Here is a 26585-nt window from a genome sequence, read left to right as displayed (position 1 = left end):
GGGCCGGGCGCACGTCGGGGGCGGGGCCGGCGCGCGCGGGAAGCGCCTGTGGGGTGGCCGGCGAGCTGCTCTCCCGCCACGGCGCGTCATGGCCTTTTCGGTGCCCGGCTACTCGCCCAGTTTCAAAAAGCCGCCCGAGACCTTGCGGCTGCGGCGGAAAAGGGTCCGGAGCCTTGGGGCCGACCTCTCACGCGGGGAGCGGCCCGAGCCGGCGCCCCGCCGCGCCGCGCTGGCGGCTGGTCTGCCCCTGCGCCCCTACCCGGCGGCAGGCAGAGGCGGCGGCCCGGGCCCGGCCGGGAGAAACCCCTTCGCCCGCCTGGACAACCGGCCGCGGGCCGCCCCGGAGCCTCACGGCGTGCCGTCCCGCGGCCAGCAGCAGGCGCCGGGCCCGGTGAGTGTGGGCCCGAGGGCGCCGGCCGCCGGGGCTGGGCGCGGGCTGCGGGGAGGGCGGTGCGCGCTCCGGGGTGTGCGGCCGAGCGCCGCGCTCGGACCAGAGGCCGGACGCGCCGGCGTCTGGACGGCCGCGGCCCGGGGCCGAGAGCGAGGCCCGCCCTGGCTCCCGGCGGCGCGCAGAGCCTGTGCAGCTGGCCGCGGAGGGCGCGCGGGCGGGCCGCGGGCTGGGTGCGCGAGCCCTGCGGGGAGGCTCGGCTGCGGGGCCCGCCCGGGCCAGGGCGAAGCCCAGCGTCGCTGACCACCTGCGAAGGTCACTTCTGTGCCTCAGCTTTCAGATCCCAATCAAGAAAATGGCCTGCCCTGGGAAGAGAAGTTTCCCGAAAGAACAGCCGCTGCCGAGTTGCCGCAGGTAACGCTTTGTGGAACGTTAGCGTGTACGTTCCGGTGACCTAAGATGGGGCTCAGGCGGCTCCAGGGAGCCCCGAGTGCGCCGCCTCCCGGGCTGCACGGGGCCGGGCCCCGCCGTGGAGACCGCACGACCTGCGGCGGCGCGGCGCGGAGAGGCGGTGGCTCCCTCCCGCGGTGCGCGGGGCTGCTCTCCGCAGCCGTCCTCGGAGCCTCAGTCGGGTCCAGACCCCGCCGACACACGCAGGCTCCGTTCCCGCGGCTTCCGTCCTGAGGCAGCGGGGCAGTTGTCCTGACGGCAGCAGGCTGCTCCCCAGGACCGGTCTCCCTCCCAGTGGCTTTCCGCAGGCTCCACTGGGAATGGTCCCCTCTCCCTGATCCTTTTCTCTGTGTGTGATGTCACCCGAAGAAAATCGTTGTAATTTGGAGAAATTGTTAAATATGTTCGCAATAGCCCTACCTAAGTTACCCCCAGGAGCAGCTTAGCCCTGGTTTCCGAGTTTCCGTGTTTTTAAAATACTTGGAAGATTTCTGCTTTGATAGCAACATCAGTAGTAGTTTTTATTTCTTTGATTATGATCATAAAAATAGCACATGCCTCTTGTGACTGAACTATATAGAACTCATATACCTAAAAAGTAATCTGCATCTGCCACCACCACCTCCAGAAAATGTCTACTTCCCAGAGAGAACTATGTTAACACTTAATGTAGCTCACTTTCCAGACGTTTTCATGGTGTGTAGTATATTTTCTATGTTATTTCTTTACTACAGATTTTCTGAAATTTTGATATTTCAATGATTGTATATGTTAATGAAATCTGTAAATTGAAGGGATTTTTTTCTTGCTACTTTACTAATTTTTGTGTTCTTTGTTTTCTAAAAGACTTCACACAGATCATTCTCTGAATCTGATATTCCATCCTCAGAAAGTACAGAGTTACCTGTGGACTGGAGCATTAAAACTCGACTCCTTTTCACCTCTTCTCAACCCTTTACCTGGGCAGATCATCTGAAAGCACAGGAAGAGGCTCAGGGTGTCATCCAGCACTGCAGAGCAGCAGCAGTTACTCTGCCTCGGAGTATACAGGTACTTCTGGAAGAAAATAGTTTATTTTAAAGTGTAAAATGTACTTCTCTGCAAAATATCAGAGGTATTTCCTTCCATTAAGTTTTTCTTTTGACAGTTAAAGATACAAAGACTTGGAAATTTTGTATTTCCAAAATGATGCTTTAATATAGTTTTTATTCAGATTTAGTAACTGTTAAGTTTAGAGACCTGTCCTAAGAAGTAGTCACTGTTGCAGGGAGGCATTATGTGAACTAAACCAGTCTTTTTTAAGGCTTTTTGAGAAAGAAAATATTAAGGAAAATAAATGAAAAGCAGTTGAGGAGTAGGGTTGCAGAGGAAGATTGGTTATTTTACTGATTTTCTCACATAATGTATGCTCTCTTTTTTATTTATTTATTTATTTTTATTTTTTTAATGCTCACCTGAGGACATTTTTCCACTTTTTGTTCAGATAGAGTGGGAGGGAGAGAGAGGAAGAGAGAGAAACATCGACGTGAAAGGGACACATCGAGTGGCCGCCACCCACACAACCAACTAGGGCCGGGGACAAACCACAACCGAGGTACATGCCCTTAGTGGGAACCGAACCCGGGTCTCTCTGGACCGCAGGCCAACGCTCTAACCGCTGAGTCAAACTGGCCAGAGCTATGCTCTCTTTTTTAAATGCACTAATTCTTGCTACTTGAATAATGGTGTGTTATAAACTTTCTAGAGTTAATGAGTTCTAGAATGTTTTCAGAGAAATGCAGTAGCATTACTTTCAAGCAGCTCATCACTCAAACTTGGTTAAAGGGATTACTAACAGAGACATTGGTATGTCTTTTCAGTAAATCAGTCAGGATGATTTGGTATTCATCGGTTTTTACTGGCTACATTTCAAACTGTGTTGTAAGGGGAGAGAGGGTTGAACATTTTGAATGTTGTGTTAAACACACCAACCCCACCTCACCCCGACCCCCCCACACACACACCCCTGCTCCCCTGATTTAAAAAAAAGAGTCATTGCCCTTGCTGGTGTGGTTCAGTGGTTAGAACATTACCCGTGGCCCAAAGGGTCTCGAGTTTGATTCCCTATCAAGGGCACATACCAGTCCTGGTCGGAGTGCATGTGGGAGGCAACCAATCCATGTGTCTCTCACATCCATGTTTCTTTCTCTCTCTCTCTCTTTCTCTCTCTCCCTCCCTCCCCCTCCCCCTCCCTCTTTCCCTCTCCCGTTTCTTCTCCTCCCTCCCTTTCACTCTCTCTAAAAATTAATGGAAAAATAGCCTCAGCTGAGGATTTTTTTTTTTAAGTCATTGTTCTCACCTGGCTGGTGTGGCTCAGTGGTTGAGTGTTGACCCCTGCACCAAGAGGTCACAGGCTCGGTTCCCAGTCAGGGCACATGCCCAAGTTGTGGGCCTGATCCCCAGTGAGGGGCATGCAGGAGGTGGCCAGTCGATGTTCTCTCTCATCGATGTTTCTATTTCATCGATGTTTCTATCTCTCTCTTCCTCCCTCTCTCTAAAATCAATAAAGAAAAACCATTTAAAATAAATAAATGAATAAAGTCACTGTTCTCAAGGATGGTAGAGACAGGAGAATGTTCCCATCTATGTGTAAGTGCTCCTTCTGATATATGGTTTAACAGACTGTAATTGCTGAAGATAAACTACATTTTAGCCCCTATAACAGTTATTAACACTTTACTATAGAAAACAGTAAAGGTAAGTGTTTGGTATATTCAGGGTCTTTTTAATAGTTTATACTTCTAATGGGCAAACCTGTACAATATCTGGATTTCAGGACCCCAAGCTCTGCACTGAGCTTCGATGTGCTTTCCAGCAGAGCCTTATCTACTGGCTCCACCCCGCCTTTCCCTGGCTGTCACTGTTCCCTCGGATTGGAGCTGACCGGAAACTGTCTGCAAAGACAAGCCCGTGGTTGAATGATGAAACTCTGCAGCACATGTTAATGAGTGACTGGTAAGATTTGGAAAAACTATTGCGACCCAATAGTGAATTTTCAGATTAGGTGTATTCTCTCCTTGTTTTATTTATGATGTGGAAATGTTTAGTGGTAGAAGGATCTCTGTGTCCTCCTGAATGATTTTATTGGAACTGTTAATAACCAACATTTATATTGTTTACTTTTTAGATCTTATTTACACTTTATGCAATTTAAGGGTTTGATAAATACACATAAACATAATTCTTTAAGAATCTTGTCAGTGGCTGCTTCCTTTCTCAGCAGAAGTTGCTCAAAGAAAGTTATTGACAAGTTACTAATTAAATTTTATTTAAAGAAAAAACGGTTAGTGTTTAAGTGGTAAACACTGTTCAAGTATTTTATTTTATTTTTTTCTTTATTGATTTGAGAGAGAGAGAGAAAAACATTGTTGAGAGAGAACATTGATTGGCTGCCTCGTGCATGCTCCCCACCAGGGATCAGGCCCATAACCTGGGCATGTGCCCTGACCGGGAATTGAACCAGCAACCTCATGGTGCATGGATCGATGCTCAACCACTGAGCCACACCGGCCGGGCCACACTGTTCAAGTATTTAGAGGTGATCAGCGAGCCCGTAATCAGTTTCAGTTCTTTAAAAGCCAAGTTGTGTGTAACAGCAAAAATTAAAGCCATTATGTAGAATATTTGTGTTGTGTTTTAAATCAGGGTGAATACAAAACTGAATTATACACTGAAATTTTGAGATGTGGAGGTAAATGTTTAATTACCTAAAGAAAATTTTTTGCTTCATAGGTCTGTGAGCTTCACTTCTCTATATAATCTTCTGAAGACAAAACTTTGCCCCTACTTCTATGTTTGTACCTATCAGTTTACTATCCTGTTTCGTGCAGCAGGATTAGCAGGACATGATGTAATCACGGCTCTCATGTCTCCTACAACTAGAGGTATAAGAGAAGCTATGAAAAATGAAGGTAAAATTATAGATTAAAATGAGAATACCATATTTTCTATTAACCACTTTTCTTGAAAGCTAAAAATATATTTTATCAGTTGAACTTTCTTTTACTTGTTTTACCCATATTATTTTAAGAAATGTTTTATTTCCTATTCTTTTTATAGCAATTATTTAAGCTGTTCCTTATACATGGCCTTAATTTAATGGTGTTCCCTTCACTGATCTCTAGACACATATTGGGTTGGAAAGACCCTATCTGAATATACTACTATAGAAATTCCTTTATGGTATAAATTACCTACTCCTTTTAATAACAGTTTTCAAACTGGGTCAACTCATAAGTGGATCATAGAATATAATTAGTGTGTTCAGTCAGCACTTTTTCAAAAAACGAAATGGAGTAAAATATACTTTATGAAAAAATACTACATGTAGTGAGAATGTATTGTTTCCTGAAGCTTTTGTTTCAAGAAGATATGGCCATGTATAGGTGTGTCTTGGACTGCTGATACAATATAATATTGAATGTAAACTGTAATTGAAAAATAGAAAATAAAATAAAGCTTAAAAGCTACTGCCTTAATACATTAAGTATGAAGACTCACATTTTCAAATTTCGTACCTTCTAAAAGTGTTGAATTCTTTTAAATTATAGTAAAGAAAACTCAGTTACATTTTTCTTTTCTCATGTAGGTATTGAGTTTTCTCTCCCTTTAATAAGAGAAAATGGCCATGAGAAGAAGAAAGCATCTGGAACACGCTTGGGACATGGAGAGTATGTGATGAAAATAATCTTTTACATCATCTAGTGAATTATCGACTCAGTGAAGTAGTTTTGTAGAGGAAACAGCTTTATGAAATGGGATCTCTTTAACTATAGCAATTTTTTAGGGAGCAAGCAATCAGTGATGATGATGAAGAAGAAAGTTTTTCCTGGCTGGAAGAAATGGGTGTGCAAGATAAAATTAAGAAACCAGACACACTCTCTATCAAGCTGTATCCTTTCATTTGCTGTTAACTAGAATTGATTTTCATTGAATTAAGTTATAGGACAGTATAATATTGAATGACAGTGTTATCTTAAGATCATATTAAAATTAATTCTCCATCATGACATTAAATAACAAACCCCTAAGTAACAGTAAACTATGAACAGTTATGAAGCTGTATTTAAACTAGTGAAAACATGCAATTTGGTTAAGTTTGTGAGGAGAACAGGACATACTTCTTTTTTTAATTCTCACTCAAGGACATTTTTCTATGTTTTGTTCAGATAGATTGGGAGAGAGCGAGAGAGAGAAACATCGACATGAAAGGGACACGTGGAGTGGTTGCCACGTGCACAACCCAACCAGGGCCGGGGACAGACTGCAACCCAGCTACATGCCCTTAGCGGGAACCGAACCCAGGTGTCTCTGATCTGCAGGCCGACGCTCTAATCGCTGAGCCAAACCGGCCAGGGCTCAGGACATATTTCTGACTAGAGAAGAAAGTTTTGTTAGGTGTCAACTTTAGCAAATTTAGATGAAAGAAAAGTCACTTTGATTATGCCTTACAGTTGCAGTAAAGTTGGAGTAGTGAGAGCATTTGCAATTTAGAATGGGGAAAGGTCCCAGCAGATTCAGAATCAAGAGAGCTGCTTTTCCCATTGGCATTTGCAATTTCCTTGATTGTCATCTTCAGGCGTAAAGAGAAACATGAAGTACAAATGGATCACAGACCTGAGTCTGTTGTGTTGGTGAAGGGAACAAACACCTTTACATTGTTAAATTTTTTGATCAACTGTAAGAGTATAATTGCAACTTCAGGTCCACAGGCAGGACTTCCACCAACCCTTTTATCCCCAATAGCTTTCCGAGGTGCCACAATGCAAATGCTTAAGGTAATAAAGTGGGGAGGGGTCTACACTAATTTTTATAACCTAGTTTTTTTTCCTTTTGTTTTTCAATTCAGGTTGACATACAATATTATACTAGTGTCAGCTGTACAACACAGTGATTAGACGTTTATAGAACTTAGGAGGTGATCACCCCAATAAGTCTAGTACCCATCTGACACAATACAGTTATTACAGTATTATTGACTGTATCCCCTGTACTGTACTTTACATCCCAGTGACTGTAACTGGCGAATTTGTACATCTTAATCCCTTCACCTCTTTTACCCGTCCCCCTAACCTCTCTCCCATCTAGCAACTGTCAGTGTGTTCTCTGTATTTATGAGTTTGTTTCTCTTTTGTTCACTTTGTTGGGTTTTTTTGGGGGGGGGGTGGTTTGTGTGGTTTTTTTTTTTAGATTCCGCATATAAATTAAATCAGATGGTATTTGTCTTCCTCTGTCTCATTTTATTAGTGTAATACCCTCTAAGTCCATCCATGTTGTTGCAAATGGCAAGATTTCACTATTATTTCATATTGCTACTCCAGCTTTGTTTTTTGTTTTTCATTTCTATTTGCATGAAATATCTTTTTTATCCCTTTACTTTCAGTCTGTGTGTCTTTCGACCTGAAGTGGCTCTCTTACAGGCAGCATATGTATCAGTTTTGTTTATTATCCATTCAGCCAGCCTTGGCTTTGGATTGGAGCATTTAATTCATTTATTTACATTTAAAGTATTATTGATGCCTGTCCAGTGTGGCTCAGTGTATTGAGAGTCATCGCATGGACTGAGAAGTCCCAATTCAGTTCCTAGTCAGGCACATGCCCGGGTTCCGCGCTTGATCTCCAGTAGGGAGTACACACGCAGGAGGCATTCGATCAATGTGTCTCTCACATGGATGTTTTTCCCTTCCTGTGTTAAAAATCAATAAAAACACATTTAAAGTATTAATGCTAGGTATAGTTATTGCCATTTTATTCATATTTTTTCTTAAAAGATTTCTTTAATACATCTTGTAATACTGGTTTGGTGATGATGAATTCCTTTAGCTGTTTCTTGTCTGGGAAGCTCTTTATCTGTTCTTCAATTCTAAATGAGCTGGTAAAGTAGTCTTGGTTGTAAATCCTTGTTTGTTTTTTTTAATCCTCACCCGAGGACATTTTTCCTTTTTTTTTCCAAATAGAGTGGGAGGGAGAGAGAGAAAGAGAAAGAGAAACATCAGTATGAAAGGGACAACATCACACATCAAGTGGCTGCCACCCGCAGGACCCAACCAGGGCCGGGGACAAACTGCAACCGAGGTATGTGACCTTAGCGGGGACCAAACCCGGGTCTCTCTCGACCACAGGCTGACACTCTAACTGCTGAGCCAAACCAGCCAGGGCAATATGTCTCTGTTTTTCATGCCAATTCCTTCTGGCCTGCAAAGTTTCTGCTGACAAGTCAGCTGACAGCATTATGAGAGCTCCATTGTAGGTAACTGCTTTTCTCTTGCTGTTTTAAGATTCTCTGTCTTTACACTTTGGCATTTTAATTATGATAAGTCTAGGTATGGGCCTCTTTGGATTCATCTTGTTTGGGATTCTCCATCCTACCTGGACGTGTATGTCTATTTTCTTCACCACATTAGGGAAGTTTTTTGTCATCATGTTTTCAAATAAGTTGGGTTTTTTTTGTTTTGGTACGTGCCCCTAGCAGACACTGAACCCGGGACTCTCTGGTCCGCAGGCCAATGCTCCACCACTGAGCCAAACCGGCCAGGGCTCAAATAAGTTTTGTATTCCTTGCTTTCTCTCTTCTGGTAGCTCTATGCTTTGAATGTCAGTATGCTTGAAGTTGTCCCAGAGGCTCCTGAAACTATCCTTATTTTTCTTTTTTAATTCTTTTTGTTGTTGTTGTTGTTCTGATTGGGTGTCTTCCAAATTGTTCATTTGATCCTTTGCTTCATTTACTCTACTATTGATTTCCTCTAATGTATTTTTTTATTCAGTTAATTGTATTCTTCATTTCTGACTGGTTCTTTCTTGTTTTCTGTTTCCATTTTTACATTAAAGTTCTCACTGAGTTCATCTACTTCGCCCCTAAGTTTATTGAGCATCCTTATGACCAGTAGATTGCTTGTCTCCATTTTGTTTAGTTCTTTTTCTGAAGTTTTGTTTTTACATTTGGGACATGTTTCTGTGTCTCCTTATTTTTGGTGCCTCTGTGTTTCTATGTATTAGGTGGAGCTGCTGTGTCTCCCATTCTTGCTAGAGTGGCCTCATATATTGTGTCCTGTGTGGCTCAGTGTCCCTACAAACCTGAGCTGTTGCCATGTCCCCCTCCCCAAGTGGGGTGTATACACCTCCCTTCTTGTAGTGGAGCCTTGATTGCTGTTGGCACAGCAGTGGGAGGGATTGACCCTCAGGCTGATTGGCTGTGAGGCGTGGCCTTGAGTAGAGCAGAGGAGCTGCTGTGCAGGGGCTGGACCCTGGAGCATTGGCTTTAATGAGTCTGCCCTGTGGGTGTATTGTTTATGGAGGGCTTTGGATGGTGCTTGGGTGTGGTTTGAAGTTACCCACCTAGTGTGTTAGTTCTTGGGAGGGGCCCTGGTGCCATAAGCTATAAAGTGGTCTGCAGATGGTAGCCACATGTGCTGGGTTTGGAGGTGCCAAGGAGAGACCAAGCTGTGAACCAAGGCTGGGCTGCTACTAGTCCTGAGCCTGGGGCCACTTAGCTAGAGGTATAGGGTATGCTGAGGCCAGACACTGCTTATATGAAGTGTGTGATTCTTTTGAGAAATTTTTAGGATAGTTTGCAGTGATAACTGAAACGGTTTATTCGTATGGGAAAACTTTTGGAAGGGCCTTGGGTGGACCCAAAGGTTGGGTGTGGTGGGGGTCTCGGAATCACCAGGGTGAGGGAACAGTGATAGGCAGTTGATGGCAGGCTCTGTGGGGAGGGCTCTGCAAAGAAGCAGTGGCCTCTGCCAGCACATCTGTCCGCGAGAAAGCTGCCCCTCCAGCCCTCGGCCTGAAGTAACACAGTTCACGTCCTCCCCATTTTGTCCCTGGCGACTTTTGAGCTGCTACCCAGTGCTGGAGCTCAGAACAAGAGAGTATGTCAGCAAGTAAATATGTGTGGGCCCTTTAACAACAACACCTGGGCCCTGGCCGGCCTGGCTCAGCGGTTAGAGCATTGGCCTGTGGACCAGAGTCCTGGATTCTGTTCCCACTAAGGGCACATACCTCGGTTGCATTTTGTCCCCGGTCCCAGTTGGGGTCATGTGGGTGGCAGCCACTCGGTGTGTCTCTCACATCAATGTTTCTCTCTCTCCCTCCCTCCCTCCCTCTCTACTTGAAGATGTCCTCAGGTGAGGATAAAAAGAAGAACACCTGGGACTTGAGAAATTCTCCATCTCACTCAGCTACAATTTGTGCTGGTTTTCACAGCCAGAAGTTATGGGGACTTTTTTCCTGGCACTGGAACCCCTCGCTCCTCGGGGACATGTGTGGCCAAGATATTCCTCCTGATTTTTTTTTTTTTTAATCCTTACCTGAGAATATTCCATTTATTTTCAGTCAGAGTGGAAGGGAGAGAGAGAGAAACATCAATGCAAGAGGAATACATTGATTGGTTGCCTCCCACAGGACCCTGACCAGGGCCTGGACTGAATCGCAACTGAGGTACATGCCCTTGACCGGAATCAAACCCTCCACTCTGGTCCCCAGGCTGACGTTCTGACCACTGAGCCAAGCGGGCCAGGGCTCCCTCCTGATTTTTATCTGCCACACATGGGTTGGGTCCAGCCTGTTTTGCATCTCTAGTCCTCCTACCAGTCTCCATGTGGTGGTGTCCTTATATCCTTAGTTGTAGGACTTCTGTTCAGCTAGATTTCAGGTGGTTCTGAATGGTGGTGGTTCTGTAGATTAGTTGTAATTTTGATGTATTTTGGGGAGGAGGTGAGCACAGCACTCACCTACCCTGCTTTCTTGACTGGAAGTAACCTAGCTTTTTCTTAAAGAATAATTTATTGATTTTGAGAGAGAGAGAGAGAGCTGCCTTCTGCCTGCCCCCTACCGGGGATTGAGCCCACAGCCCAGGCATGTGCCCTTGACTGGGAATCGAACCAGCAATATCCTGGTGCAAAGGAAGATACCCAGTCAACAGCCACACTGGCCAGCGTGTAACCTAGCTTCTTAAAAAGGACTTTTCCACCCAGCCAGTGAGGCTCGGTGGGTTGAGCATCGTCCCATGGACTGAGAGGTCCCAGTTCAACTCCTGGTTAGGGTACGTGCCTGGGTTGTGGGCTCAATCCCCAGTAGGCTGTGGGCTCAATCCCCAGTAGGCGGGGCATGCAAGAGGCTGCTGATCAATGTTTCTCACATCAGTGTTTCTGTCTCTCTAGAAAACCAATAAAAACATTTTTTTAAAAGTACTTTCCCTTTTTGCCCTGGCCGGTTTTGCTCAGCGGTTAGAGCGTTGGCCTGCGGTCCGGAGAGACCCAGGTTCGGTTCCCGCTAAGGGCATGTACCTCGGTTGCAGTTTGTCCCCGGCCCTGGTTGGTCGTGCGGGTGGCAGCCACTCGATGTGTCCCTTTCACATCGATGTTTCCTCTCTCTCTCTTCCCCTCTCTCCCTCCTACTCTATCTGTACAAAAAATGGAAAAATGTCCTCGGATGAGGATTAAAAAAAAAAAAAGAACGAAGCTGGCAGTATCATGCTACCTGGCTTCAAATTAAAAGTACTTTCCCTTTTTAATTGTTAATCTTCACCTGAGGATATTTTTCCTTTTTTTTTTTTTTAAATATATTTTTATTGACTTTTTTTTTTTTAGAGAAAGAAGGGAGAGATAGAAACATCAATGTGAGAGAGGAACATTGCTTGGCTGCCTCCTGCACACCCCCTACTGGGGATCGAGCCTGCCACCCAGGTGTGTGCCCTGACTGGGAATCAACCGAGACCTCAGTCTATGGGACGATGGTCAGTCCACTGAGCCACACCAGCTGAGCTCCACTGAATTTTTTTTTCAAATGTGTTTTTATTAATTTTTTTTTTTTTTTAGGGAGAGAGAGAGAAACATCAGTCGGCTGCCTCCTGCACATCCCCTAGTGGAGATCAGGCCTGAAACTCCGGGTATATGCTTTGACCTGGAATCAAACCAGGACCTCTCAGTCCATGGGACGACGCTCAATCTACTGAGCCACACAGGCCAGGCTGATATTTTTTTTGAGAGAGAGAGTGGAAGGGAGTGAGAAACATTGATGTGAGAGAGACAAACCTTGTCTGGGGCAGGGGATCTAACCTGCAACCCAGATATGTGCCCCTGACCAAAACTGAACCCATGACCCTTAATATCTGGAGGCTTAGACTCTAACCACTGAACCACACTAGTCAGGGTACTTTACCTTTTTTGATGGGATAAATTCTTGAAATTTGTTTTAATAACTCTTAGCATTTTTACAGGGTTCTTTGTTTTTCCTTTTTTTCCAGTGAAAAAATTCTGTGATTTAAAGTTATGTTAAAGGAATTACATGAAAAATATATGAATTATATGAAAATAATTTTTTCTTAAGTATAATTGACAATAAAAGCATTTTGATTTTGTCCTTTTTTGCCATATGGAAAAGTTTCTTGTCTCATTACTTTTTTTATTTTTCTTTAGAAACATTGATGTAAGAGAAAAACATCAATTGGTTGCCCCCTATAGGTGACCCAACTGAGGATTGAACCTGCCACCTGGGTATGTGCTCTGACTGGGAATTGAACCCATCACCTTTTGGTGTATAGAATTGTGCTCCAACCAAGCTACATCAGCCAGGGTGCTTGTCTTATTTATTAACCAGTAAACGAACATGGCCAAGCCCAGCCAGTGTGGCTCAGTGGTTGAGCATTGACCTATGCACCAAGAGGTCACAGGTTTGATTCCAGGTCAGTGCACACACTTGATTCCCCAGTGGGGGCATGCATGCAGCTGATAGATGTTTCTCTCTCTCACCCTCACTCTCTAAAAATCAACAAAGCATACTTTAAAAAAAAAAAGAACATAGCCAAGAATATTGAATTATAGATCTCAAAAACTAGATCATGGATAAGTGAAACGAACTGTACACGTAAACCTCATTCGAGTGCATTTCACAGGTGTTACGTTTTTTTACAAATTGAAGGCAAGACTCCACCAGCAAAAAGATTGCAACTCACTTTCATGTGTGTCTACTTTATTGCAGTGATCTGGAACCAAACAGTATCTGCAAGGTGTGCTTGTATTAGCCATATTGTTGAAAAAAATTACACATATAAATACATATACTGAATGTTAATAGTAATAGAAGATGTTGTCTTCTCAATATTCTCTATTGAAAGTGTACTAAATCAAAGTGAATACCCTATGAAAAAGAAATTGTCCAGAATCCTTAAACTGACAATCTCATAATTTGGAAAGGATGCTGGACAGAATTTACTTAACATTTTTATTCATATAACATTCCTTTGATGTCCCATGAACTGCTTTTGCTCCATAACTCAGAGAGAGGGAGACCCAAAGAAAAGTTAGTGAACACATTTTTATCTAGCAACAAAAGCTTCAGAGATGATGACCATAATTTTTCTTAAATTTTTTGGAAGGCACGAAGTGTAAATGTGAAGACACAAGCTGTTTCTGGATACAAAGATCAATTTAGTTTGGAGATTACAGGTCCTGTCATGCCTCATTTTCTACATTCTGTGACCATGCTACTCAGATCTTCTCAGAGTGGGTCGTTTGCTGCAGGACTGTATACACATGAGCCAACTGCTGTGTTTAATGTCTGCCCCCCACTGGATCGAATACTGGATAAGGTAAGTGGACAGCTACAGACAGACTTGATTCCAGCTAGTTTCCTCAAAGTAGGTGGAGGAAGTGATTTATGATGAGCCAAACTTTGTTTCAAGTTATTTCCTATTATAATTACTAAGAGGAAGGGATAACATGTCTGTGTAGGTAGTTTTGGTGAGATGAATTTTATGAATCCAGGCTGTTGTACTTAGCAGTTAAGTACCCCCCAACCCCTCACCCAAAAGAAAAATTATTCTCATTACCCTCTTACATCCAGAATTTAATAGTGCCCGATTCCCTTATTAAAGGTTAGTATGGGTGTTTAACCATATTGGCCTTTAATTTTGGACGTTTTGAGGCTTTATTTAGAAGTTTCATTAAAACTATGCAAAAATTGTTTAGGTCAATTTCTGTTGATAAACAGGACCAAGGCATTGGTATCAAAGTTCCCATGGTAATTATTAACAACTTGAGTGTTCAGAAAGGCTGATGTGCTTTTTACTGACTGGCATACAAATTCCCACAGGAGACTGTGTGTGAGGAGCTAACTAATTGTGGGTTGCACCCTAAGACTCTGGACCAACTTCGCCAAACACCAGTGCTGGGGAAATCATCCTTACGGAATGTGGAAATGAGTGACTACATTTATAACTGGAGATCCTGAACACCAAAGTAAGCCTAAAAGGAATCTTTGAGGAAAAAAAGCCTCTGGCAAGGAAATTCAAGATTTTTATACCTTTGGCTTTAAACTTCATTTTGGAAGTAAAAAAAAAAGATAACTTTAAAATATTCAAGTGTTTATAAACATTACTCTTTTTATTACGTGCATTAAGCAATAGGGTTAATATTTTAAACCAACATTGTTTTTACTAGAATTTCAGATATGGAAACTCAGGACTTTTTTAAAACCTCAAATAACTTGAATGAGAACTCTAGAATCTCTTACAATCTAACTATAAACTGAAGACAGAATTGAATCAATGTCAGTGTTTCCTTTCAAGTGGGAAATGGAGGCTTAGTATCAACTCGTGGCATCCAGGCAAAACTGCATTCCACCATTTACCTAGCATTATGAATGAACAGGTTCTAGCTTGCACAGGTAGAAACCAAATGGACAGTACTAAGCTGATCCTTGATGTTTCTAGCTTTGTTGCTTTTACTTACTGATCTACAATCCTCTTCTCAAATACATATTTTAATGCATGTTCGTTCAGATAGGGTATTTTGTATTCCGTATAGAATAGTGTTAAGAGTTGTAAAGTATGCTGTGCTTTTAGGTAGAGGTGTGTGTGTAGTTCAAACTTTCTTTAATAAAAGCGCTTAGAAATCAAAAGCGTTGGGTAAAGAAACAATAGTACTTAGTGAATATGTGTTCAACTTTATAATCCAGAAAATAAAACACCACATTTATTCCAGAGAAGTTTATATTTTGGGCCTTAAGCTTTTGAAAATAAAGTTTAAGAGACATAGCATATGAATACCACTGTAATACACATGAAATATTCTATCATCAGACTCTAAACATTAACATAAACTTAAACTCTCTCAGTCAACAAAATAGTGGCTGGGTGCCGATTTTATTAGATAAGTTGGTTACAGCATTGTCATCATTTTACGTCTATCTAGGTGTAGCTGAAATTCAAAATGCACATCAAAGTAAAACTATATCACAACTCAATGCCATACTAAATGGACTTGGCCTCTGCAGTAGAATTCTAGTCTGACTTCATTTTGACTCCTTTCTCATGGCCCAAGTGGCTTTGACGGGAACACAGGACTTAGTGCCGATCATCACACAACAAACCACTTTCTTTTTATAACTTCTACAAAATGTTACGGGGAGATGGTGGCTTCAGCCCTGTGGAACAGATCTTGCTTGATTACCTCAGTAACACTGGCCCCAGTATCTGTCCAGCAGAACCCATTGTGAACTAGTACAAGGTGCACAGCCCTTCACTGATTATAGGCAAGTGTTACAGCAGCCTAGCCATAGGAAGGGGAGTTACATCATAGTACAAAATACAGTATAAAAGCGTCATTTAACATTCCACACTGAAGATTACGGATGCCTTCAAACAATCGTTTGGATGTTAGCCACTTAAACAAATACATCACTAAGGTAAACAATATAAACATACCAAAACCCTGTATGGTTAAATACAATTTCCATGGTACAAAAATCAAAGCCTGGAGATGTTTGTACAGATTGCTTTTTACACAATGTCTTAAATTGCCAAATATTTACAACATTAAAGAGGAAATACATTTTGATGCAGAGTAAAATTATCTGAAATGATTAATATAAAACCTCAATCTATCTACGTGAGGCACTCCTGAAGCAAGTGGCATTAGCCATGAGGTCCTTTGGTAAAAGGCCCATTGCTTGAAGAACCACAGTAGCTGCTGTGGCTTTAGCATGCTTCTTATTAGGGCTGGCAAAGCTGGGCTGGTAAGCGCTTCCATTTATCAATACCTATTCAAGAAAAACATACAATTGGGCTGGTAAGGGCTTCCATTTCTCAATACCTATTCAAGAAAAACATACAATAAGAACAGCATCAAACTTTAATATCTATTAGTTTTTATATTTTCACTAAATGCTAGAAAAGTAATTTAAAATATAAAACCCATACTAAGTCAAACTAATCTCAACCCAGAAGCAGCAAATCAATTTGGGAAAAGGGACTGCAAATTAAAAGCAGGTCTCCAAATTGAAACAAGCCTGATAAAACTACTAAATTAATTCCCCATGTTCTAATAGAAGATGGCAATACGTTATCAACAAGATTTTGCCCACATCTTTCAACAGTTTTTTAAAAATAGAGTTTAAAAAGTCCTATTAAAAAGTATACTTAAATGTTTAAAAACCCCACCACACTCTACCCACAAATATATTCACTCCCAGCCCACAAATAATGTATCGATCCTGTGATTATATCCTATCCCTCACCCTCTAACACTGTCATAAAATTAATAAATATACAATTAATGCAGAAATGCATATTTACCCTAAAGAGAAAATGTTTGCGATGATCAGGGCCACTGTCATGGACCAAGAGAAATTCAGGTGGTTGCCACCTTCTTTTATTACAAATTTCCATCAAGGCAGACACAGGATGTTTGCCTGCAGAGAAAAAATAACCAGTTATTAATTATTTGCACTATTGTGACAAACAATTACAAATTGAAGGTGTGGGTGGGCAAGAAGAATTCCAATGTCCCCTCACCTGACAGATCTTTCATTGCAGCAGAGAAGTTCCCAGACCTCTTCTGTGCTCTTTCTCCTACAGCAACAAGACCTTTTGAGAGAAAAAAAAAGGTCAATGTTTACTAGATAAATTTCAAAGAGTATAAACTATAATACAACAAAACAATTCCCTCTATAGGAAGAACAATCCATGCCTTCAAAGGAAATATTTCAACATCAATCTGGACTTCAGATCTATTTCTAAGTTTAAAAAGTAGTGGCTACTCAAGTGATTTCTAAAGGTTGCCCATTCCTTAAAAAATGGTGCTCAGTTAAAAAGTATGTTGCTGCCCTGGCAGGTTTGGCTCAGCGGTTCGAGCGTCGGACCGGAGAGTCCCGGGTTCTGTTCCCACTAACGGCATGTACCTTGGTTGCAGTTTGTCCCCAGCCCCGGCTGGGGTTGTGTGGGTGGTGACCAGTCGATGTGTCTCTCACATTGATGTTTCTCCCCCCACCCCCCACTCCCTCCTGCTCTATCTGAAAATAAAAACAACAAAAAAAGTGTCCTCGGGTGAGGATTAAAAAAAAAAAAAAAAGTATGTTCCTCAAAAGGTGAGGATTTGAGGTCACACACAAATAAAGAGGTGAGAAACCACGGCCTATCAATAAATAGGCTCATTTACCACTCCACCCCCTGACAACAAAACCCTTTCTGACTTATCAAATGTAACATATACTCAAAAGAGAAGCACAACATAACTGCATAACTTCCCTTTCCAAAGTGGTTTAGCTATGTGGCTATCCAATACCAATGTTTTCCCGATTTCTAATTCTGCTACTATGCTTTCCCAAACCCAGCCCATGGTACAATTCCAGAAAATGCTCCCTGGAATTATGCCATGCACCCACAGATGTTTTCTTCCAATAAACCTTTTATGACAAGTTATTCAACTTGTACAAGCAATACTAATGTGATAAAACTAGCTCAATATCCTTTCCTGACTTATTCTAAACCTTGAATTAATGCTACATCACAGGATGACTCTCATGTTATTTCCAGGCTGTTTTTGAGTATCATTATTACAATATATTCCCACCAATTTGAAATAAAATGGCAACACAGTATTCTATACTAATGACAATGTAGAAATTCTGATGCAATACAATTTTTTAAAAAACAATTTGGAGCTATTCAGTTCCCATAGTCATTAAGAAAGAATAAGTGTTCATTTCAACTGAACTTTCTATTTGATTACAAAGGAAAATAAATTTGAGTTTTAAAACTCAGGCTTAAATAAGCTTTAATCACAATGAGCTGGCCTTTCCCATGCATTTACACACTTGGGACATTATTCTAAAGGGAAAAAATATATACATACATATTTTTTAAAATCTCACCTGAGGACATTTTTGCATTTATCTTCAGATAGAGTGGGAGGGAGGGAGAGAGGGAGAGAAACATCGACGTGAGAGAGACACATCGAGTGCCACCCACACAACCACAACTGGGGCCAGGGACAAACTGCAACCGAGATAACATGCCCTTAGCAGTAACTGAACCCGGAACAGTGGTCCACGGGCTGACGCTCTAACCGCTGAGCCAAACCGGGAAAAAAGTATTTAAGTGTACAAATTGGCTGTTGTCTATGTTATTTCAAATGTAGTTTTAATACTTAGGAACTACATGCAGGCTATATAATAGACGCAAGGTATCTGAGGACAGCAGCAAACAGACAAAAGAAAAGTCCCAAGGTGCCCCAAACACAGGGCAATATGAAAATGTAGCACTACTTATAGGCAGCTGGTCTGCTATTCCCCAACCCAAAAGAACTCAATTACTGAGCTGAAAAAAAGGGTTTACAGGGGTGGGGAACCATTTTTCTGCCAAAAGCCATTTGGATATTTAAAACATCATTCGTGAGCCATACAAAGTTATCAACTTAAAAATTTTGCCTGCTCTGTTTGGCTTAATTTGGTGAGGCGAGTGATGTTGGCTGCTATGGGCCACAGGCCCGACTCCCCAACCCTGAAAGGTGGAGATAAAACAGCACTCTAATAAGAAATAAAGACACAATGTGGAATAAAAGTATCTGAGAAAGAAAAAACAAACCACATCCTAGAAATAAAGATAAGAATATAATCCTGTGTCAAGATAAAACAAAATGGCCACTTTCTAAATGTGAACTCATTAAAATTTTAACCATATAGTCACAGTTCCATAATTAGCAACATAACACAGACTGCCTTTTTAAAGCTAAGAATAGTGTTTCCACCTATATTTATATAAGCTGCTGAAAATGGGTTAAACTCACACACACACACCCCTCATCTGTAAACAGCTGGAGAGCAGAATGCTTCCACTTCAGGAGTACAGATGTCCGAAGAATGTATGAAGGAAATAAAACCCCAAATGTTAAAGGAGGTATAATAAACTTTCCCCAAAAAACGTGTTACCTTTTCGGTCAGTCTTAAAATCAACTAGGATAGGTTCTTTATTTCCTTCTTTGTTTTTTCCTAATCCTTCTCCTTCTCTCCAGCCCATTTTTCTCATCAAAACGGCTCCCATTCCTCCAGTTACCGGGGCTGCTCTTAAGAACTGATCCTATCCAAAGAAAAAAAGGTACAATGTCCCCATTTTACAGTTAGAATTCGACTCGAAAATCAGTGTAACTTAAAAAGAAATCTTATTTTACTTCTAGATCTGTTATAATTATTAGCGCAATTAAATTTAAATGCTGCTTATACATACTGTAGCGTGTATGTTCTATTTTTTCACATTAACATAATAGTATTTTGAAAATCACATAAGGCAAATAAATAGCATTTTTAAAACAGTGGCCCTCGTGCCCCCTCCAAAAAAAAAAAAAAATTAGAACACTCCTGTTTTCGTCCACTATTTAGGTTCACTGGTATCTCTTCTTAGCTTGCAAAATAAAAAGAAGGCAGTGTTAAAACAGTCATGAATTGTCCCAGGTGTACCTAGTTAATCAATAAAGCCCAAAAATCATTTTATAAATAGTTTGGACACTGAAGAAGCATACTGTTATAACCCAGTTTTCTTCCCCATTCTACCATAAAGCAAGTATATTTATTTTACTTAGAAATTCCCTATGAAGCAAAAAGACAGCTCTTTAAAATCAATTTACACAGTAAGAAATGGAAGACAATCACATAAAATACCCTGTTATTATACCAAACTGAATTTGAATGCCTTTAAAACCTAGCTTTGATGTTAAAAGACTTTTAAAAAACTCCTTAAACGTTTACATACCTAGGCCTCGGTAGCAGCAGTGTTGTGAATAGTAGGGCTGGCACTGACCGGGGCAAGAAGACAGCTACAAGGATTTGGCCCTGAAACAAGTTTCCATACAGAGGGGTGAAAGTTCACAGGTTATTCTGTGAACAGTCATCTCTCTTGTATCCAACCCACTGAACCATAATTTCCATCAAAGCAGCAAAGCACTTAATGTCATAAGATGCACAAGTATATACATTAGCACAGTCGATTATTCTCACACATTAAGAAACATGTGATGCCTCTAAGGGCGCCCATGTACATGTAACAAACTACTACTATCTACTGTTGGTCTTTATGGATATTTAAAGAAAATTTTATGACACATCTCTAAATCATTCTTTATTTCCCCGTGTTATTAAATTTTAAATTTACATTCTCCAACAAATATACATAAGTCATTAACTTATCAACAGAGGGGAAGGGATCAAAATTTTTACTAAATCTAGAAATAGTGTATACATTAATCATTTTCCTGTATTGATAAGTTAATACCTAATTTCTTAAATCTTGTTTTTTCACAGTATTTAAACTGTATATTATTCTCCCCCAGCCTCTTAATTATATGCTAGGGAAAAAACATGCCAATGATTTGTGTGACTAGACATTAAGTTCAACAAGGTGCTCTGATGGAAGGAGGCAGCTGTGGAGGTAAAAACATACCCCTGGTTCAGTTCCTTATTTGGTGCAGGCCATGCAGTGTTGATGTATTGAGAGAAAAGTTAGCTGATGCTTGGATATCAACTGCCTTGTTGCTACACACCTAGAATGACTTTACTTACTTCCAGGTTCATCGGCCCCTCTTTTCCAGGATACACTCCTAAAAAAAAGGGCAACTGTGCAGAATATAATGCAAATCCCCAAATAACCCAGGTTTCCAATTTTGTTTCCATTCTCTATATTTTCATCTGTTTCCTTACCCCAGTGTGTACATAAGTTCACCAAATAGCTGCTTAATGAGACTACAATAGTAAACAATATTCATCAGGTCATGTCTAAATCATTTCATTAAAAAAAAAAGTTTTTCTCATCAATAACAATTTTTAAGTGTTTTACTTAAAAAAAAAAAAAAAAAAAGATAAACTCTCCTTTTCCATCTAAGAATATACTATAACAAACTAAAAAAATAAGGGGAATGTTGGGCATTCCAAGAGGGTAAAAGCCAAAGATCATTTGAAAAAGTTTTCTAAACACGAGTAGACAGTTTTATGACATTTGACAGTGAAGATAAATATTAAATTTTTTGTTGCCTAATTATCACATGTTCTACATGTTCCTTCCTTGGTATTAGGAGCAAATATTCTTCAAGTAACATACAAAAAGTTTTCCAGAAAGCATTGCTTTCTTCAGTAATTATTTAAAAATTTGGTCAGATGAACACAGTTTTACCTCATAATTTATCAAAATGGTTTACATTTAAATTGATATTATTTAAAAATCTGTCAACTGCCTACAAAACTGGAAAATTTTCTTTAAACTAAGGGAAAGATAACAGGAAACCAATGGAATCTGTAAAAGACCCATTTTTTTTAGAAATTCACGATTATGTTTAGAAGCATGTTTATAGTATTATTGGTCAGCTCTTCATTACACACAAATTTAGACGAAAATTTTGCAATGGAATCATATTAAAAAGTTTCTAACTAAATGTACACTAGTAATTATTATGTACCTAAACCCTCATGTAAGTTTGAAGTTTCAACTCCTGAAGTACTGAGTATTCAGCTTCAATATTAAATAGTATTAAATAGTTTTAAAGAATTAAAACTGTTAAATAGATGTACATTTGTAATTCTTTCCAATGAGATAAAAGCCATTTTTCAAATACCACACAAATCACTTTTATATTTGAAATAATGTAATATACTTAGTCCAAAATTTATTCAAACTTATAAATATTTTCCTGGATTCTCGTCTTTTCCCAATACCAACGCCTTAGTAAACTACCCAAGTTTTAATTTTTAAATGAATCTGTATACTCAATATACACAATATTAAGAGTGCATACCCCCCCCCAAATGGCAGGCAAAGTGAGACTGTGTTTTATATTAATTTGTTAATAAGAGGATCACCAGAGATAATGCTATCAAAACTGAAACAAATGTTATAAGATTAAGAGTTCCAAAACAACCAAAATCCTCCCCTCCCCCGCCCCCCCGAAGTCAGCTCAGTCGACACTGGCGCTCATGGCGATTCTGCACAGGCACCCATCGCATTGCTGACTGCCAACCACCCTGGGAGGCAGGCATGAGAACTAGTCTTCCTTCACGTGACCAAGACTTGCAGACTGAATTCCATGTAATTACTTGCCCAAGATCACAAAAGGAGTCAGGAGTACAGCAGGATAAAGAAAACTTCCCAATCCATTAGACCTCGCAGCCTCCCAGTTTCAGCACCGCTATGCTGCCTGTACTCCTGAAACAAATCACCACCCTCCACCAAGCAAGCCACATCCCTTCACCAGAACACACTTCTCCAGAAAGCCCCTCTTAACCACCTAAGACTCCCCCAACAATGAGGCAGCCGTAGGTGGAGTTCACAGGTCTCATTGCAGGAATCTGAAACCAGGAGCACCTACATCTTCACAGCACGAGGCGTCCGTCCTCTCCCTTGAATTTAGGTCTCTTAAGTCCTGTTTTTTTCATGAGATCAGTGGTTCTCAAATTGAGCCTGTGGACCACCAAAGGCCACCAGGGCCTAAATGGTGGTCCACAGATAGTATTCACCATCCCCATCCCACCCCATTCACCCTTCAGCAATGCCCACCCCACGCTCCAGCCATCCTCCCCCCAGCCTTCCAGTCCCATGGCAAAATCACCACATGCAGTGCTAACACTGGGGCCTCCCAACCACTTGCTGTAACCAAGAGCTGACAACCACAGGGACCTGGGCCTGAAGATCATAAGAGGGGTGAGGAGGAATAGGGACCAAGGGAGCTTACAGGAGGGTGCAGGCACTAAGGAAGGGGAAAAGGGAAGAGGAATAAAGGAATGGAAAATGAGGGTGGTAGAGGGCTCTTGGGGGCAGTGATCCACCAAAAATAAACCTGTAATAAAGTATCCCATGATGAGAAAACACTTGAGAACCACTGCTTTGAAATCATAAGATTAGTCGTCCAACAGGAACTGTGGCAAATTCTGAACAGCACCTGAGACATATTGTGAGCATTCAAACACAGTTTACAAAGACCACCCCCCAAAAGACCAGTAGCAGCAAGAATATATGTAACCTCAGGATATAAACTGAGTGGCTCTTGAGCCATATTTATACACTGGTCACTGTCTCATGAATCTGGTCCATCTTCAGTGTCCATCCTGGAGTATATACATTCAGCAAATTTACTCAGGAACTTCGGTGAGAGTCACTGGCCTCTTCGTGCATTTTTAATAAAACACTTTCTAAAAAATTTTAACTTTCTAGTTGAACACTTTCATATATGCATTATGTACCTTTTTAATCCAGGCTTGGGCACCAGTATTGGCCAACTGTTCTTGTGTAAGGACCTGTACTCCCGTACTTCCTGTGAACTGGCCAGGAATAGAGTTCAGCTGAGCCCAGGCATCGATCTGAAGAAAAGAAGATGACTCAATTAACTAAGTAAAACTACTCATCTAGTAAAATGCCACTGGTATTAACAATTTAATTCACTAAATGAAATAGTTTATTTAGTCTCTGAAAGGCTGTATAACAGGCTTATTCAATTTTTAAGACCATATGCTAATTTTATATATACTTTTGTTTTCCTAAACATTTCAAAGAAGCAGTTTAATAACTTTCAATGAATCCCATTAATAACATGATTTGAGATGGTATCAAACAAAAGGCATAATTATCACACAGATACATGAAAAATATAGAAAAAGGCTTCATCCCTGCCATCCTGCTTATGTATCTCATATAAATGCATTCTAATAAATGTCATGACACAGAGTTTTTAATTACTTTCTTTGAAGTATTACAAATCCAAATAAATTCAACATAAATGATTTGAGAAATACAGAAAATTGTTCCAACACATAAAATGGCTTTCTTTAAAAAAGCATGCACTAGGTTAATCAACATTTATTGTGACAGTTAAAGAATGAGTTGTCATTCAAAGTGCGTTTACTGAACACCTAACACTGTCAAGCAATGAATTTCCTATCTGTATGAACATATACTTGTTTCTAGATAGATCTAGCATAGAAAGATAGATGGAAAAAAGCTGTCCATTGTTAAAATCATGTGACTCTGAACCCAGGATGACTGGGGGTTTGAATCCCATCTCCCGCTCTATTTTTGTGACCGTGGGCATTACTTAACCACTAGTTAACCTCAGTTGCCTTCCCTAGAAAGCAGGAACTCATAGTACATCTCACAGACCTATTATGGGCAATTAGCTATTTTAATACACCAAATTATAAACTCAGTGAGGGCAGGAAATCTTTACTACTTTATTTTCTCAAGAAAAAGTTTCTATCACATAGTACACAGACATTTACTGAATGAAAGATAAGGCCCCAAATCACTCTCATTTAAAAGAAGCTAATCCGATTATTTTCCCCTTTGATTTTTAAGATACGAACCTACATTTCAACAGCATGCCACAGATTTTGCTTACGTCACAACAATCTAATTAGTGAAAATCTCATTTAGACATTAAAACTGCTACATACCCGTTCCTGAGCTCGATTTAACATGCTCATGGCTTCAAGGTCAAATGCATTCTCACTGAGTCTTTTCTGAGCAAGTGCCCGCTCACTCATTGCTGTAGAGATGTCCACAGGCTGAGAAAGAAAACAGATAATTATCTCAAATTACCATAGGACCCCTAAATTCTGAGAAGTGCTCATATCTTTAGTTGCTAAATGTCAAAAACAAAATAATAGTCTTATATATATTAATAATCTCAAAAAGTAGGTAGCAGACTCAAAACGGTAAAGTAACCTTGGGAAGTAGATAAGGTAAGTAACAACGTATTGAGGGAAGCAAAATCTAATTTCTTATTTTCTATCTTATCAAATTACAATCATAGAAAATGCCATGAAAAAAAATTGAAAATCTCCAGCCTTCACTAACAAAAGTCTTTTGCAGTAAACTGAGAATTTTCCGAACTATTTTTGAAGTATTAACTTCATACTCTTTAGCAGTATTCATTTCACCCTACTTGTCAGCATAACCTTCAGAAGCAATAAGCAAGGTTCTTGGAAAAGCAGCAGCAAAGCACATGCTTTCTGCCAGGGAGCTCTCCTGTATTCCTCTGCAGGTCTTTTCCTCGGGCAGGTTTTCATCAAAGAACATAATCTCTATGTAAATAAATGAATATTTTTTCCACTTTATGTACATTTATGACCAGTTAAAATGTTTTCTGTGGGGTAGGGGTACATATAAAACCCTTAGTGAGACATGTTTGAAACATCTTAGGTCCTTCTTTTCAAAGTTCATTTTCTACCTGTAAAAACCTTATGTTAAGCTGGTGATTTAATGATTTAACTTTTAAAAATGTTTCATAATGTCCGGAAATATTCTTCAAGGTGACCTTTAGAGTAAATTCCCAATTTGTCATGTTTGTTAAAGGCTCAACCATGGAAGGAAAAACCCATCAAGTGAGTATCTGATGTTTTTTGTTCTAACATTAAGAGGTCAGGTTGATATGTATCAACTCAACAATTCTTAATAGTTGTTCTTCTTCTAACATAATATAACCCATTAATATTTTCTTGTTATTTCACCCAAGAAAATTCATTTTTTGGAAAATTGCTCATCTGACATGAAAAAGGTTTCCCTATATTCATGTACAAAGAATTAGTAAGTACTGCATGGGTATGACAGCAAAAGAAGTTAACAGCTAAGGATTTACTTAAGAAGCTAAGTAAAGGCTACCTGTAATTTGATTATATAGTGTATAAAAGACTTCTTTTCAAAACAAGACCCGTAAATTTTAGAGAAAGGTGTATGACTATGAGATAGTAATTCTCTTATGCATAAGGGTACTAACTTTTCTTTTCCTAACTTCAGAATCCCTTCATCACTCCATCATTCCTAGTTGTTTCACTGAATCACCTATTATTCCTTTAACAAAATTAAAATTTTTTCTTACAAAGTACCACGAAGTACAGATACTTTTTTATATATATATATATATATACTTAAAATGAAAGTAAAATTAAACTGAATTCATTCTGTATTGTTTATTAAACTATGTATAGATCTCATGAATGCATATCTTAATTTCTTGGTCAACTTTATAGATTATCCATACTAATAAGAATATTTCTGGGGCCTATAAGAAAGTCAAACTAACACACTTTTCATTTCTCTTATAATTCTGACTGCTGGGACTTCCTGGTAGAATTCATATTCCTTTGCCCTACCTTAGATGTTTCTAACCCTCAGGAAGGATTATTGATGTAATTTTTAAAAGCCCACCAGATGCATCTTAAGTACTGTTCATTAACCTTGCCAGAATTACTTTGGATCTCATAGCTGCCTATTTATCTGTTATGGTGTTTAGGTATAAGTAAAAGGTTTTTATTCTAAAACCCTAAGTTCAGGAGATAGTGAGGAAAATGTATCTACCAACCATTCCCAAACCCTGATCCCCAATTTCCAACTATAAATTAGCCACAAAATAATAGTTAAGATGGCTCTGCAAACTAACTTTTCTAGAATAAAATTAAT

General features: G+C 40.2%; 2 protein-coding genes across 7 annotated transcripts in view; one reads left to right on the top strand and one right to left on the bottom strand.

Annotated features, from left to right (window-relative positions):
• The first annotated feature begins 52 nt into the window (after positions 1-52).
• DONSON (DNA replication fork stabilization factor DONSON) lies at positions 53-25511 on the top strand. The gene is made up of 11 exons (XM_036242920.1): positions 53-391; positions 722-802; positions 1685-1888; positions 3654-3832; positions 4610-4788; positions 5466-5547; positions 5664-5768; positions 6456-6654; positions 13254-13466; positions 13970-14115; positions 25482-25511. Exons 1-10 carry the CDS (start codon positions 89-91, stop codon positions 14105-14107), a joined length of 1683 nt encoding a protein of 560 aa, XP_036098813.1. The 5' UTR covers positions 53-88; the 3' UTR covers positions 14108-14115; positions 25482-25511.
• SON (SON DNA and RNA binding protein) overlaps positions 14989-26585 on the bottom strand; it is a 33472-nt gene continuing 21875 nt past the window's right edge. Inside the window, exons 7-12 of one of the 6 annotated variants that reach the window (XM_036242912.1) lie at positions 24581-24691; positions 23375-23491; positions 19085-19232; positions 16671-16742; positions 16452-16567; positions 14989-15916 (exon numbers count right to left, since the gene is read on the bottom strand). In XM_036242912.1, coding sequence (XP_036098805.1) covers positions 15758-15916; positions 16452-16567; positions 16671-16742; positions 19085-19232; positions 23375-23491; positions 24581-24691 — 723 coding nt within the window. In that variant the 3' untranslated portion in view covers positions 14989-15757. The other 5 variants (XM_036242913.1, XM_036242914.1, XR_004956807.1 and 2 more) reach the window with 5 other exon arrangements.

Source organism: Molossus molossus, unplaced genomic scaffold (genome assembly GCF_014108415.1).
Source record: "Molossus molossus isolate mMolMol1 unplaced genomic scaffold, mMolMol1.p scaffold_m16_p_5, whole genome shotgun sequence".
Lineage (NCBI taxonomy): Eukaryota > Metazoa > Chordata > Mammalia > Chiroptera > Molossidae > Molossus > Molossus molossus.
The sequence above is the reverse complement of the archived record's forward strand: the minus strand, read 5'-3'. Positions and strand labels throughout refer to the sequence as shown.

What these genes read in the sequence shown, in the direction of transcription:
- DONSON (XM_036242920.1), top strand. Translation starts at nt 89, where the DNA reads ATGGCCTTTTCGGTGCCCGGCTACTCGCCCAGTTTCAAAAAGCCGCCC. An exon ending in CACATGTTAATGAGTGACTG is followed by an intron (nt 3,833 to 4,609) that starts GTAAGATTTGGA and finishes TTTGCTTCATAG; the next exon opens with GTCTGTGAGCTTCACTTCTC. An exon ending in ACACGCTTGGGACATGGAGA is followed by an intron (nt 5,548 to 5,663) that starts GTATGTGATGAA and finishes GCAATTTTTTAG; the next exon opens with GGAGCAAGCAATCAGTGATG.